Below are 16,545 nucleotides of genomic sequence, written 5' to 3'. Positions count from 1 at the left end.
CTATGCACCCTGCTTTCGGGTCAGTTTGAGTTGAATACCTTGTTAAACATGTATGTATATTATATTAGATAGTAAAATTGTTTTTTTCAGTGAAGTTGATTTTTCGTTATAATTTGTTGATTTTTCATCAAAATGATGTTTTTACTAATCAGTACCATAGCCACACGCTAAACACCTCTGTCTGGGATACTTTAAAGTTGTACTTCAGCCGACAACGACTAATTTTGCGTAAATAGGACGAGCACACGATAAATATAAAATGGTTTTTATGATTAATGACTTTATTTTCAGTTGTCTAATATTATTAAATTTGATCTGAAGAGAAGTTGTGAAATTGTGAAAACGATATTGACACGTACTTTAGGACTACAAAGTTTAAAGTTATTGCTATGTTGTTGTTGTTTTTGAAATCTGTAATAATGTTTATATTATTTTGTTATGTTTTTATAAAATGCACATATATTGTATATATTAAACATAACAATATGCATACTACTGAAATAAAAGGTTAAATTTAATGTATTTTGTTTAACTAACAATGACACTTATTCTTATATAGTATACCTATGACAGGTCCGAACTTTATGCTAGTAATCTACAAAGCGGCTAACTGTTGATACACCGATATGAAGTACTCTTCATAACAAACAAAATGGCGTCCTGCCGTAAGCAGAACCCAGCCGATAACGATATAAACTGTCCCATCATATAATATTGTAACTTATTTTGTGGATAAAATAACAACGGGTCGATGTGTGTTCTTTGATTTATTACGAATATTTTTTTATTTGAAGACAAAGGTTTAATACACCGATACGCGATATCCACAGGCTAATTAATAAAATCACATAAAAAAATAAAATAAAATGTTCTCCTTAACACATACACTACATGATATTTCATAAATCAGTATTAACGCGCACACACCCATGGGCACACACTATGAAGTACCACATAAATGAGTTACTTGAGCTGAACACTGCAGCTATTGAAATAGTAACACAACAAAAAGCGGAAAAAATATATTAAGGCAAACAAAAGACATACGCAAAACAAAAGCAAGTGTAACATGCATGTCAATCAAACGCTCAAAGAGAGATAGGCCTATAAGCTACATCAAACTTATTGATACATACTGTAAGAGAATAAATGAATTGAAATTTTAGTGATTATTTGAATGCTGGGAAATCTAGACTTTAAAATGGAAATTGTAAAAAAATGGAAATATTTAAGTATGCTACTAAAATAATTCGTTGGACATTTAACATCAAGTAACAAATAAAAAATGAATCAAGTGAACTCACACCGGCGAAAATAGGCATTGATTGCTATAATGTTTAGTGACTCGCAACCCTTTTTGCATTTCTCACAACTTTTATATGACAGGTAGTCCAACGTCATACAAATTCGCGATAAAAACAGCAAAATAAATGGTCGTAAAAAAATTTACGCGAAACGCATGTCAGTAACATATTTGATTAAAAATAAAAACCTAAATTGACACCTTATTTTAAAGTAATTCATAAGGTTTTGACAATATGTAATGTCTTTTAAACTTGACGATGTCATTTCCCATCAATGCCAACTTGCTCATTCTGGGACATTGTTTATTAATATGAAATAAGGCAAAGCCTCAAAGCGAGCTCGATTTATGTTAAATAGAAGAAACTAGCAAAAAACTTTAATAAAGATAATATTTGAATCAAAATATTAAAGTTTACCTACGAAGGTCAGATCGAGATTCGAACCCGAAACCACACATGAGCCATCTAATGATACCGGCCTGGGTTGCTCTACAATTAAGCTATCTGACCTTTTAAAAAAATATAAAGGTAAACTGCAATGCTGTATAATAGCATGATTACCTTGCTTAGGAGAATAAGGGATTCGCGGGATGGAATGAGTGGGGAGAACAAATCAAATTGAAAGCCGATTCTTTCTGTGCATTAGTTGATGGTAACTATAATGCTCGCAGAAATTTTTATTCTTTCGTGGCTGCTCGATTAGCTACCTTAAAAAGTAGAACTTCATTTCCCGTGACTATAATATTAAAAAGGTAAAAAGAGCAAACAACTGCAGTTTGTCGGACATCCCCACTTTTATCCAAAACACATTGAATAACACAAAGCCCTTTTCTGTATTTACAAACTTCATTGTATTTTAATGGAAACATCATCAATGAGCATACGTTTGCTTAAGATATTCATTTTATTCATTTTTAAATACCTTCAGCGCTTTGATTTTTTATTACGAAATGTATTATTTCGTAAATAGTAAATGTAGTAAATCGTGTGACGTCATTTCTGTGACGAAACACAATAGTTTTAGTTAGATTATCTGGAATGTATGTCATGTCGGACGTGGTGGTTTTTAACATTAAACTATTTGTTTAAAATAAAGCATCGAACGAATGCAAAACGTATTTCGGATTGTGTGTTTATCATGCATAAATGTAAACGTCGATAGGAATACCATAAAATAGTGTGGTTTAAACTAAGTTTCGATAAAGACAAAAATTCTATGACAATTTAAATGCACAGTTTGAATGTACACAGACACACAAAACGGAATACATTTAAAAATCCGGGTTATCTTAGTGTAATGATTATAAGGAAAATATAGTAATAATAAATCATCTTATTACATTTTAATTGACGTTTCGGCTTGAGTCTTTATTAAAATTTACAATTACGACCAGGACAAATGGATCTTTCTATATCATCTGCAATTGTGCTGAGGTATTTTAAGACGGCTTCCTTGATGTCAGCTTTGATTTTTTCATCTGCGCAGTTTCCCTTATAGATAAGCTCTGCAAGAAGGACCATATCGCCCCACGTCGGACCTGGAAGTATTTTGAATGTATTTGTCAAAGTAAAATATACTTAGCTATATTTATGCAACAACGTTTACTTCATTTTCGCAAGAAATGCCTCTTACAATGAACTCTCCTTAAAAGTGGACTTGCTGCAGACTAGCTTTTATGTTGAACGTATAATAGAGATATCCACAACATTTAAGTTTTTACGACGGTCGCAAAAATATAGTCAAAAATTAACAAATTAAACGTACGTTTGCAGTCTGGGAACTTATCCAAAGGATACCATTTTCCACTGTCCTGGCAGCTTAGTCTACCAGTAAAGGAACGACCCACGACTGGAATGTCAAACCCAGACTGACACAGCATAACGTAAAGTGGCCTGGAATTGATGCTGTCGTAGGTCATGGCGCCGTTAGTAGGGGGTAACAAGGGCGGACAACTCACAACTGAAATAGTTCGAATAAATGTGTTTTATCAATGTTTCGACATCTTACAGCTTTGAACTATATTAAAATTTGAAATACTAGGATTTTCAAATAACAAGAATAGTTGGATAGTGGGTTAATGGTTTACCCGATATTTGGCCAGAAAATAAGTGTATGCTATAATATGTTATACTGTATTTATTAATTGCAAGCAATTTATATAATAATTGTAGATCACACAAAACTGACGTCTCGATGTGTGATGATGTTGTTTTAAACGAATGTATAATTTATAATATATTACTGGACTTCATTGTACATGTATGTGTTGCTGTTGTTAAGATCTTTTTTTCTGTTTTTACTTGACCTTTATGATTTCTACAATTGTTGGTCGTCAGCCATTTGTACCGTGTTCTGAGTATATAATTTGTATATAATTAATGAAGTAAATCTACATACAAAGCCGTTGAAACAAATATATAACCTAGATTATTGATAAATAAACTTGAATTACGTGAGAAAAGTATTTAATTAAATGTAACTTTCTAAGGGACTACAAATGCGTCAAAATACGTATCTAAGTGGTAAAGGGTTAATGTATGTTACTATTTATATACAAGTATTAGCTATATAAATAATCGACTAATACAAACTTAAAATGAGTCTTAACAACGTTTTCAATATAATTATTTTATACTCATCAAGTAATCGATAATTACAAGTTAAACTTCTCTTATAATTCATTATTCAGTAACACCCTTCTATGATGTTATATATAACGTCATTCTTTAAAACAATCTGATTGTCGCATTTATTGCTTAAGCTATTTGGGCGAAAGACGAGTGTTTCTTATTAATTCTCAAATAAAATCAACTGTATTCAAATAAATATAATTCACATACGTTTTACTTCAACGGTTACGCGGCATTCTGACAATAGCGGATGGTAATTTCCAGCGGTGTCGGTCACTCGATATTGGATGATGTAAATACCCTCCTTAACCACATCTCCTTTATTAAATCCCGAAAGCTTAACAGCTTTCAGACTGTGATCAACGTTGTCAGTAACTAAAGGGTCCGTCCAATCCAATGGCGCGTATGATGTGCCTCTGACAGCGTAAACCACGTGATTTGTACACGTGATTACCGGCGGTTCATCGTCTTCATGGAATATAACCAATAGAATCGATTTAACTTAATATACACAGAACATGTAATGTATTTCTAATAATTATCTGAGCGATGCTCAACATCAAATACAATCCGAAATACGGTATCCGTTAAAACAGGTTACCTATGCATCTAGCAGCTTTCGTCGTGTTCGACCATTTTTCGTCCGATTGACAGATTATGACGGATGAGCCTTCCAGTCGGTAACCTTTATTGCATGAAACATAGCATTCGGTGTCAAACTCGTAAGTTTGACTTCTACAAGAAACATATCCGTTAGCGGGTGCGAAAGGTGCGGGACAACTTTTTTCTACAAATAAACAAATATATACTGAGCGATAAACCCCCCCAAATATAGCCAGGTGTTATCATGCAATCTGATCAAAATCGTATAACCGACGAAGAAATAAATAAAGCGATATTGATGCACATACGTTCACATTCCGGTAATGTGGTCCAGTTCATTAAATTACTCTCCCCCTTTTCGCATGTGGCTTTGACAGGTGCTCCAATTGGAATTCGGTAGCCATCTATGCATTCAAACGTGCATTCGCTACCATACAACATATTGTGTGTGCATTCACGTTTGCGACGAGTTGCCGACGACGAGGGCTCAGTACAAGCACAATCTAACGTGGAAATATTTGTAAGTATATAATTTATAACAAAACTGACTATATAGGTAATACGTTATATAGCATGATCGACTGACGCCCCTTAAGAAGAGTAACATACTCTTAGATTGAAATTTCGCAACAAATAATATACTAAGTTTATATATTCAATTCGATTAAGCACTTATATATAATGACATACTTTTAAATAAGGATTATGCGGATGTTCAACAAGGTAATACGTTATATGTTGTAAAACATAATTATACATGATTATCATTGGACTGGTTCCATCTATGTACGGAATATCCAATTATTTTCAGTTTTGCACATAAGTTTGCACAAACTGTTGCAGCTATGCCTTCCTATTCGATTATCTAAACATTTTTTTGTTCAGCGGTCAGCGTTTGAGAAAATGCACCAATTAGTAAACCAGCTTCAACCAAAAGTGTAATTCTAAATGTATCATAGAGTAAAAATGACAAATATTTATATCTATGCAAAATGTATCGAAGCCATATCCCTTTCTTAACTATCACCGAAATATTGTTATATTTGAAAATTAAAGGGAAATCAACAATTCATTTAAAATGAGTGCTCGTATTTTGAAGAATTTGCATTATGTAGTAAACATTTGTAGTGGCAAAAAGATACTATCTTCCAAACTTAATCACAGCAACTATGTGTTACTATAGCTTTAATCTTAAGATTATTCAGTTGTGTCAAGTAAAATTTACCAAACATAAAAAGTTGACCAAGTTGAACGATGATCTTTAATACCATGTACACTTATATGTCATTCATTTCTAAAAGTGTCAGTAGTTAAAGAGGATTTCAGCACACAAACGTTGGGACTTAGTGCAATGTTTAATGCCTCCCACTTAGTGTGGGACATAAAAACGCCTAGATTGTAGATTTGTTATACATCAAGAAAAAGTGGACACTGGTTTGTATTCTCGATTATAATAATAATGACGATGTAAACTGTATTTACGTTGTTATAATGAAGTTTTAATTAAACATATTCAGTTGATAACTCACAGAAAACTTTGAAACCAAAATAACATGAATCCTTCCGTCCGTACGAGTCTGTTATTGTGTGCGTACAATAGTAATTTTGACCGTCTATTGAGCCCCTGAAAGACCCTCCGTTCGTCATGTTACCGGAACAGATCAGACTCCTATAACAGGAATCATTTTTTTTACATGGAATTATCACCATTTCAAAATATCAATTAGAATGTAAATATGGGTTGCTTGTTTCCAAAGTCCGTGCATTACACTGCAATAAAGCATGGTATGTGTATAATAATTAACTATATGGTTAATTTTCATAACGAACTCAGAAAAAGAGGAATTCGAAATCAGATTGCGTCGTGAAGACATGGGTCAAATCAGAACACAATAACCAAAATTCACATGGCATACTTGTGACTTTATTTATGAATTATTAGCTAAGCTTGTCCATTAGAAACGCAAATTATAAAACCTCAATGATTTCCCAGGAAAGAGAGGCGTTCTTTACCATTGTGCTTTGTCTCCAAAAAGCCTGGAATAATTATTTGACAGAATTAAAAAAAACTTATTTTACATGAGAAATATGTGTTTCCTGAATATCAAACTCATGGAAGTATCCTTGCTTATGATGAAGTTATTACCTAGACATAATAAATACCTTCCCATCAGCACTGAATGTCAGTCCATGACCCTGAGTGAAGCACTTCCGATTACAATCTTACTTTATTGAAATTCACATTCTTGACAAATTGGCAGCGTCGTGAAAACAACGACGAGACAGTTAGATCGTCTTAAATTGTTCAGACAAAATTAGTGAGTAATGTTAGAATAATGCCACATGTTGCATAATCAAAGAAATTAAGGCAGCTTTAAGCTAATTGCTTGCATTTAACATTATAATATCATAGACTTGATAAACATTTAGTCATTTGTGTCATCTTCCGTTTGAAAATAAATGGCATTGAACATTACATCTATCCTAATATCGCAATAAGTTGACAGACACGTGATGGAAAATGAATTAAGCAATTAAAATTGAAGAGTTGAACTCATTAATTACATGTTTATTAGTTATTTACACTACAAGCAATATACCATTCGTCGGTTGCAAACATGTTCAATCATGGTTGTTGATGTTCGTTTGAAAATCAACGATTGGCATTTAACATATCACTTCGAAGCATGATATTGCTGCAAAACGTTGTAAACCGCTTGATCAAAATACAATTAATGCAATATAAATGGAAAAGTTTAATGTATGTATAACCTTCCTGTTAGTTTATGTTATCACAGTGAGTGTAGATTAAGTTCAATTCAAAGACCTTACCACTCATTCGTATCGAAGACACTTTCAAACACAAAAGGTGCACGTTTTTATGGTTTCGCGTTTAAGGGGCCTTTTCGCGTTTTGGTTTATTGACAAAATTTAAACAATTGTTTCAGATTTGCAAATTAGTTATGATATTTGTGAGGAAACAATAATACTGAACATATACCATGCTCTAAAATATCTATTATATGCATCTTTTGCGATTTTAAAACCTGAAAAATATAAAGCATCGCAACGCGAAACGATTGAATAATTCTGAGTTTTCTCGGATAACTGAATGGTCTAAGCGACAGACTTTTACTTCAGGGTCAGTTGTGCGAGCCCAGTTGAGGGTAACTTTTTTCCTTAATTATATTCTTGTCTTTTTAATGGATCTTTTTAGATCCAATGTTTACATTTATCAATATAAAGCATGTATTGACAAACTTCAATACATGTCAAAATCTGTGAAAAGGTCCCTTTAAAGCGTTCCTCACACTTTTAAACTGGCCGCATACATGTTTCAGCTAAGGGATTCCTAAATACACCCGTCACCAAGGACTGATGCCCCTATTGCAACTGAATGAGTCCTTAAATAACTTCGATAAGGACGTCAATATTGTTTGTTTCCAAAATATTTAAAACTGTCACACAGATGTATTCACCTTATATGAAACGTATCCCAACCGCGGTCAAGTTATACGCTTGTGTACGGCATTTGACAAATACATTAATTGATACGAAGAATTGAAAATTATATTCTAGAAACTAACGCGCTTAGAACATAGTGAGACCTTACACCCATGTCTGAGAAAGAAAAACGAAAAAGCAAAATGAACGTAGATCGGAAAAGCAGAGAATCAGTTAAACGTACAGCATGTAATTCGACACCGAAAGTCACCGCGACGATGTCTGCTTACTTCTATTGGGTAAAGAATACATTTAAGTATTTCTCAACGCGTTTTATGTCATTGTTAAGTTTTCTAGTGCGTACTTTATGGGTATACGAATTAATATCCCGGTGTTGTGTCGGATTACATTAAATGTGGTGTAGCAATTGAATCAGTAAAGTATTTTAGAGATCGCTTACCGAACGTTATGCATTACAACTAAATAACAATACGTCGTATGAAAGGCATGCTGATTTAATCAGTGTATATTCGTATAACGTATAACTGGAGATTGTTCTCTAAAATATCTTTAATTTTATTGCGAATTTTGAATCGGAAATCAAATAAATTAAGACTATATTTGCGGACCATTGAATTCTCAACACTCCCCTGATTTTACCGCAGTGTATCAATGAAACAAAAGCTTTTGGTAATGAAATAACACCAATATTACAAACTGGAATGTCTGCTTAGTTTAACTTCTACCAAATAAAGGCCGAATAGTCACATTGGCATAATACTCATGACGAAGCCCGCAGCCTTGTTAATATTTTTTATAATATATATATATATATATATCAGTTTAAGTAATGTATGTACTCTACACATTAACCGATATTTATATTTACTTTAAATTGATGCTTTACTTTAATAAATAATGGTATAATTAGCTTAAACATGCACTTCCAATTATACGGAATTCGTACACTGAGAAATGGTATAACATTTCTGATAGATATCGCCTCTACAATCCAATTCACTTGCACTAACATTAGAGTCACCTTATTCTGTATTTAAGTAGGCCGATTTCCAAACAGTATGGCACCCTCAAAATACACATAGCAAACACTTACAAACGGAATCAATTATAAAGGTGTTTTGTTGTGTATTCTGCTTATTACCTTCCTACCACGTTTCCAGTGCTGGGAGGCTCTGTCCAGGAAACCGTAACTGATGTCTGACGGCGTTCGGCGTAGTATTCAGCTTGTATTTTAGAAGGAGGACACTGAGTGTATGAAGGAGGTGGCCTTAAGTCCTGTACGTCTGATGTTTCTGTAATCAAAGGTAGCAACGTTACACATTAACATAGGCTCATGCCCCCTTTTTGTCATATGAATACTTTAAATAAAACTACTCTAAACAGAGGCGACTCACTGACTTTGCTATACTTCAGTAAATGTTTCCTTTAAATTTGGAATTTATAAATGTTAAACAATAATACAAATTTTAAATAGGACACTCGTAAGGTTTTGGAAAAATCATAAACCATTGGTATGATATTTAGGAATCCCGCTAAAGCATACCAACCTTTAACCACTCTTTCACAAAAAAATATTATATACTTTACCACGTTCCTTTCATCTTAAGTCTTTCTCTCAGTCTGTCTGTATATCTTTGTTAAAAATATCACAGGTCTCACCTTTTCTGAAGCAATTCGAAGCTATGCAGTACAGAAGCGAAGCCGCAGGTATCAAGAACCCGAAAAAGCCCCAGAAAAACCTAACTTTATTTTGATGCTTCAATTTGATCAACAGTGACATAATTTAAATTAAAATAAATTACCAATTATCCAGAATTTGTTAACTGAGAAAGTATATTATATTTCTGATAGATTAAACCTATAGAATCCAATACAGATGTTTTGTCCTGCACAAGCATGAGAGAGACCTTATTTAGATCTCTATTGAAGTTTGCCGATTTTCAATCAGAATGACTAAATCATAACACACGCAACTAGAACACAAAACGAAATAAATGACACATTCCTTTTGTAATGTATAATGCTTCTTACCTTCCTACCACGTTTCCAGTGCTAGAAGGCTCTGTCCATGAAACCGTAACTGATGTCTGACGGCGTTCGGCGTAGTATTCAGCTTGTATTTTAGAAGGAGGACAGTATGTGTATGAAGGAGGTGGTCCTAAGTCCTGAACGCTAGATTCTACAATCAAATATTAAGAAACATAATGCTAATGTTAAGTTGTGGGAAAGTTATCACCCATTGGTATTCTTTATGGGACACCCACTTAAGCAAACCTGCATACCACTCTTTCACGGCAACTATTAAATATGCATGAACCAATTATTTGTTTAAAAATACATCATTTCATGTAAAATGCTTGCATGAATAATATTTAAGGTTAAAGAAGGCATTTTCTTTTGTTTACATGGATTTCTTTGAAAATTATATTTTAATGAATCTTTAAGCAACAAGGGGTTACGAACTTTAAAATAATGTAATACATTTTCTAACCAAAAACGTATACCATGAGTAACATGAAACAATTTGTTTTTTAAACATAAGTAATTGATGACAACTGAGTGCAGATATCTTATTTAGGGTCGGATAAAGCATTTTATGTTTGTTTAAATAGGTTACTCTGAAAATGCTATTTGTATGATTTGTTTTGCAACAAGGGGTTCCAAACTTAAAAAAAATGTTATTGGGTTTTAACCCAAAACTGGTAATATGATAATACTTAATGACATGCATGAAAGCACCAAAACATGTATAATTGTATTGTTTATTCCTGAAAATTCATCTCCCCTATTCACTAAAAATACCAATTTATCAGAAAGTTCATAAAGAATGTTGCTTCCTTTTTTCAACAAGCATATAGCCTCTTTACCTTTTTATCCAGCCAGAAGTTCTTCTCAGCCACTTAAGAGTTTCGTTGCCTTTCTTTTACTTAATGAAAACATTTTCCACACTTTGAGGCATTTTATTAAATACTGCATGTCTTAACAACACCCAAAGATTAATAAATTTAGATATCAAGTACTTCCATACTTGCATGACCATTCTAGGCGGGCAACCTAGCCACCCTGATATGTTAATTTCTTTCTATCAATCTGTTTTATTTGTCATGAATCATTTTATCGGAACACAATTAATGTTTGTTATAATTTTTACATTTTTCAATGAACTGATATTGTTATTGACTGATGAGAGCGCCGAAGGCGTTGAAAGACTATTTGCAAGATACAGGGCAGTTTCTTTTAAAGTATATGTTCAGGGAACAGTTGACTGAATACAAATCAAAAAGGCTATCAAAAAACATTTTTTTTTATAGAAAAGATGCAAATAAATGAAACAAGAAGTGATGAAATATTTCAAAACATCCTATATCAATCAGGAAATCAGAAACACGTATCAAAGGAGCCTGGTATTTTGCGAGCAAGTAAATGACCGGATTTAAATGTTATTTCTGATTTGCTGGACGTGTATTTATGCTCTTGTATTAATTTGAAGAAAAATAGTTTCCTACACATCTATCTGTTGTTTGTTTTTTGAAAAAATGAAATAAATATTTCTCATAACTATAACACGCCATTTGAGATATTTGTACTGGGTGGTAATTAACGTTATCAATACATAATTATTATTTACCAGACTAAACGACTTAACATATTCGGAAGCTTAGGTCAAAGTTATATCTTTGTTTTTCGTGTTGTGTTTGTTACTTCTCATTATACAGTGACGATCGTTTGTTTTTCATTGAAGCAGAAAGGAAACATAACACATATAGACAACCTTGGTCAGTGAAACCTTCTTAGAAAAAATGTTCACAAAAAACGTATATTTTATATAAATTATTTTTACCATAACCATGATATTTTCTCTTTTTTTTTTGTCTCAGAAAGGTGACACGTTTCTTAAAATTTTCTAAGAGTTGCCGGATTTCACAAAAAGGTTAGACACCTCTAGACCTGTTTTAAACAGTTGTCGGCTCTTTCGGCACGAAGCTTTTTCGGCCCCAGTTTTTTTCAGGCTCATTTGGCTTATATAATTGTCTAAAAGACGATTTTTTTCGACAATGTTGTTGTGATTTATGAAAACAAAATTCCATTTTCAAGTCAAACAATAATAGGTAAGGTACAATTTAACTTGGTAAACAAGATGTGTTTGTGAAACACAATGTCCCCCTATATGACGTTTGACCTTGAAGGATGACCTTGACCTTGACCCTTTACCACTCAAAATGTGCAGCTCCATGAGATGCACATGCATTTCAAATATAAAATTGCTAGCTTCAATATTGCAGAAGTGACATTACATGAGCAATTTTGACCCATATATTTATCCTTGAAAGATGACCTTGACCTTGACCTTTCACCACTCAAAATGTGCAGCTCCATGAGATACACATGCATGCCAAATATCAAGTTGCTATCTTCAATATTGCAAAAGTATTCATAAAATAAGCGATTTGGGCCACATATATTTGACCTCTGACCTAGAAGGATGACCTTGACCTTTCACCACTCAAAATGTGCAGCTCCATGAGATACACATGCATGCCAAATATCAAGTTGTTATCTTCAATATTGCAAAAGTATTCATAAAATAAGCGATTTGGGCCACATATATTTGACCTCTGACCTTGAAGAATGACCTTGACCTTGACCTTTCACCACTCAAAATGTGCAGCTCCATGAGATACACATGCATGCCAAATATCAAGTTGCTATCTTCAATATTGCAAAAGTATTTATAAAATGAGCCATTTTGGCCACATATATTTGACCTCTGACCTTGAAGGATGACCTTGACCTTGACCTTTCACCACTCAAAAGGTGCAGCTTCATGAGATACACATGCATGCCAAATATGAAGTTGCTATCTTTAATATAGCAAAAGTTATTGCAAAATGTTAAAGTTGGCGCAAACCAACCAACAGACCAACCAACAGACCAACAGACAGGGCAAAAACAATATGTCATAACCTTAGGCTTGATTGGTCATTGTCGGACGGGTGACTACTTAAATGTTCGCCGGGTACTTTTAAGTAAACTTAAATGTACCCCGGGTAGGCGGGAACGCTGCATATATTAAAACGTACGCGGCCAATTTAGACTGTACTCGAGTTTTATTCCGGCCCGAAATCCGATGTCGTAAAATGTGCTAGGGAATACGAAACACATTCTATTTGAACGAAACCTGCCTAAACACGCTTCTTTAAGTGTGTGTTGGATAATTATGAGGCAATTTGACAAAAACATGTGAAATTAAGATGACCATAATAAATTTTAAAACAAAATACTTAGTAGCCCACAACGACTAATCTAGCGTTATAATTTCTGGGTACAGTTTAGTATATTCTCTGTACCCGGGGTATATCTAAGTTTACTTAAGAGAACCCGGGGTACATGTTAGTAGTACCCGAGCCGTCAATGACCAATCAAGCTAAATTCAGTAACCAATTTTATCAATACAATAAAATAATCGAACTGTAAAAGCATGAACCTTTCAACAATAAAGAAATACAGTTTATTGTGCTGTGTAGTGTTTAGTAAAATATACAACTGAAAATTAAGCCAAAGTCCATATATTTTTGAAGAAATGTGACACTAACTTAAAAGATCCCATTTATAACTGTATGAGTTTAATATTGTTTTCAACCATAATCATTATCTATATTATTTATTGAAATGCACAGTATTTGAACACATAATGTTCCGTATTGTTTTCCATTTACAAAAAAAGATGATTGCAATGTATTCTTTTGTTTGATGTAAATGATGCTAGTTAATTATACTATAGTAAATATAGTTCACTTGTTGAGAAGCATTATTAAAAACTGATTGATTGCTTATGAAAATTAATCTACACCAAATGTGTGATTATATTATGTATTAATGTTTTTGTTGGAAGTTTTAGGAACATATATTTTATTAAAAGCCAATAAACACTCAACATCAACAAATATTTGTAACAATATTTCGAAAAATAAAGTTAACACATAAAAAATCAATCTTCGTTATAGCAATAGCCAAAATGTCAACGCTATACGTTATAACATAGATTGAACAAGATAGAAAATGCTCTTTTTAGTTTTTCGTGGGACAACATATTCAACACATTTTAATGTACCGTGTTAGTGTTCATGTGTCGTATGAATAGATAAACTGTTGTTGGAAATTATAATGAAAATATATTATGCCACAAAAAACTATTACATATTTTGTTATGGGTTAACTTTATATTACCAAATATTTTTGCGAAATATTCGTTGATTTGGCACATCAAACAATTCCAAGAATAGGGCACTGGCAGATGTTTCTTTGGAAATATGTTTTCATGAATCGTATGTTTAAGTTAACAAATTATAATATTTGTTCTTCAAATCAATTGAGGTCCCTGTGGTGTTATGGCTAAGGTATCTGCCTAGAGACCGAGTGGTAACGGGTTCGATCCCCACTGTGGGAGCGTTCTTTAGATTTTCCACAAAGACACAAATTACTTATTCTAGGCCCAGGAAACGGACTCTACAGCGTGTCATAAGCCTGAGGTTTTCGATGCAATCGAGCTCAAATAAATAAGTTGAAACTAAATCAATTGAGCATTTTAGAAAATTCTCAGTTATGCAGAATTGTATGATTTTTTAATGCAGTGTGTTGTCACATTATGTTTTCAAGCAAATTAATAAATGCATCTGAACTTGTTTTATGAGTGTGATCATTAAAATGCCCAATCAATATAAAAAAAACAATCAAATTCGTTGAACCGATAATCCCTGCCAAATTTGTGTTTATGAATGGATGCAAATCTCTTGATATATGGTATCATCCTAAAATAAGGTAACTGCAGGGTAATTGTTTTTTATGCATTTCAATTCTCCTCATTGTTATCTATATGTCCATGTTGTTTCATGTTGAAATCTTATCTGAAATTTAGTCTTGAACATTTATATCATACAAAAACAACAAAGGGCAAATTAACTAAGAAATGAAAGTGTAGGGTTATGGTTCTTGTACATAGTACTTATTCCTATTGATTAAAACACACCCATGAAGTTTCATGTAGACATATTGTATCGTATCTGAGATAAAGCCCTACATATTACATCCTACAAAAAACAAAATGCAATAACTTTCATTTAAGAAAGTGTAAGGTTATGTTTTTGTGCATTGCACTTCTCTGGATTTATATCTATACGCCCATGAAGTTTTATGTTGAGATCTTGTATAGTTTTTGATATATAGTTCTGAACAGTTTTGCGACAGGCGGGCTGAATGACAGACGGACAACGCCAATTCTATACCGCTCCGCCCTTCGCGGGTGGTAACAATGAAAACAATAGGATACTGTTAAATGCTTTAAACTCGTAGATGATAAACACAGCTATAACCGACTGCACTAAACTGAAGCTGGTGTCAAGTGCCACTTTTCGGCCTCAGCATATATATATGGTTCCACTTTGCAATTATGTGTTGACTACCAGTCAGTGCATGACGCCATAAGTAATCTTAATACATCAGGAGGTGCTTGGCAACAATGTTCAGTCCTTGTTTCTTCGATTTTTCTGATGTTCTTTATTTGGATGTTTTCTTAATATATTCACCCCGGCCCACATTTGATTTTTTGTATGACTTATAACACCAGTTATTAAATACATTTATTGTATTCATTAAACAATTAATTTCAATAAAAATATAATTCAATGTTTTTCATTGCCTATATATGTAGAAAATAAAATAAATAAAAAGAGATTTTGATTCTTATGTATTATTAAAATTTACAAATAATTATGAAGAGATAATAATTAACTGTAAACATTTGTTTTCATATTCTGAGATTAGAGAGCATGCATCATTTTGGACCAAACCTTTCTTTCGATCATTCCAACAAATGCACGTTTATTAAGATCTTTATGAAATACTGTTAAATAAGTACTTGTTTATTAAAGTCCCCGTTCGCGATAATATATATGGGCAGAATCCTAAGAAAACGTGTTTTTATGGAGGATACCACTGAAAATCCGGTTTAAATCGGTTGAAAACAAACCATATAGCGATTTTAATTTTGGGGTCGAGTACGGTAAAGTACGAAAACGACCGAATTAATATTCATGATTCGACATGTTTATTCAAACCTATACAAACAAAATTGCGGATACGGGCGAATAAAGCGGAGAGAAGGTACGAACAAATGCAAATACATCTGTTACAGACGGAAACTGAGTTGCAACGCTACGTTTTTGCAAAATCTATGTATTTTTCTTCCATATGCTAATAATGTTAATCGAAGCTATATATAGATTTAATTTGCATAACTCGCGACGCTGCAATGATTTTCGCCTATTGCATGTAATAATGATGATTTATATATTATTTTATCGATTCAAAACCGATTTTGACCAGGTTTTCGATGTCAAACTCGATAAAAATATATTTCAATAAATTTATGTAAAGTTTATTTCTCGCTATACGATTTTTATGCAAAACAACGATCTATTCCGCGAACGCGTACAGAAACAACAGTATGTTCAATAGTGCAACTGCAAAATCTGCCAGACTCAAA

General features: G+C 33.0%; 1 protein-coding gene across 1 annotated transcript; it reads right to left on the bottom strand.

Moving 5' to 3' along the window:
- Positions 1 to 754: 754 nt before the first annotated feature.
- Positions 755 to 10,132, bottom strand: LOC127841001 (P-selectin-like). Its single transcript, XM_052369481.1, has 7 exons — positions 10,035 to 10,132; positions 6,068 to 6,207; positions 4,847 to 5,041; positions 4,537 to 4,722; positions 4,146 to 4,403; positions 3,070 to 3,264; positions 755 to 2,842 (listed from the first exon to the last, which is right to left on the bottom strand). Exons 2-7 carry the CDS (start codon positions 6,183 to 6,185, stop codon positions 2,676 to 2,678), a joined length of 1,119 nt encoding a protein of 372 aa, XP_052225441.1. The 5' UTR covers positions 6,186 to 6,207; positions 10,035 to 10,132; the 3' UTR covers positions 755 to 2,675.
- Positions 10,133 to 16,545: the final 6,413 nt, after the last annotated feature.

This window comes from Dreissena polymorpha, chromosome 8 (genome assembly GCF_020536995.1).
Source record: "Dreissena polymorpha isolate Duluth1 chromosome 8, UMN_Dpol_1.0, whole genome shotgun sequence".
Taxonomy (NCBI): domain Eukaryota; kingdom Metazoa; phylum Mollusca; class Bivalvia; order Myida; family Dreissenidae; genus Dreissena; species Dreissena polymorpha.
This window is presented reverse-complemented; position numbering and strand designations above follow the sequence as displayed.

Bases quoted from the DNA above. Each gene is read 5' to 3' on its own strand.
- LOC127841001 (XM_052369481.1), bottom strand. From the start codon at position 6,185: ATGACGAACGGAGGGTCTTTCAGGGGCTCAATAGACGGTCAAAATTAC. The intron at 5,042-6,067 runs GTGAGTTATCAA...TTTCCACGTTAG, and splicing joins TTTTGGTTTCAAAGTTTTCT to ATTGTGCTTGTACTGAGCCC. The intron at 4,404-4,536 runs GTAACCTGTTTT...TATTCCATGAAG, and splicing joins GAAAGCTGCTAGATGCATAG to ACGATGAACCGCCGGTAATC.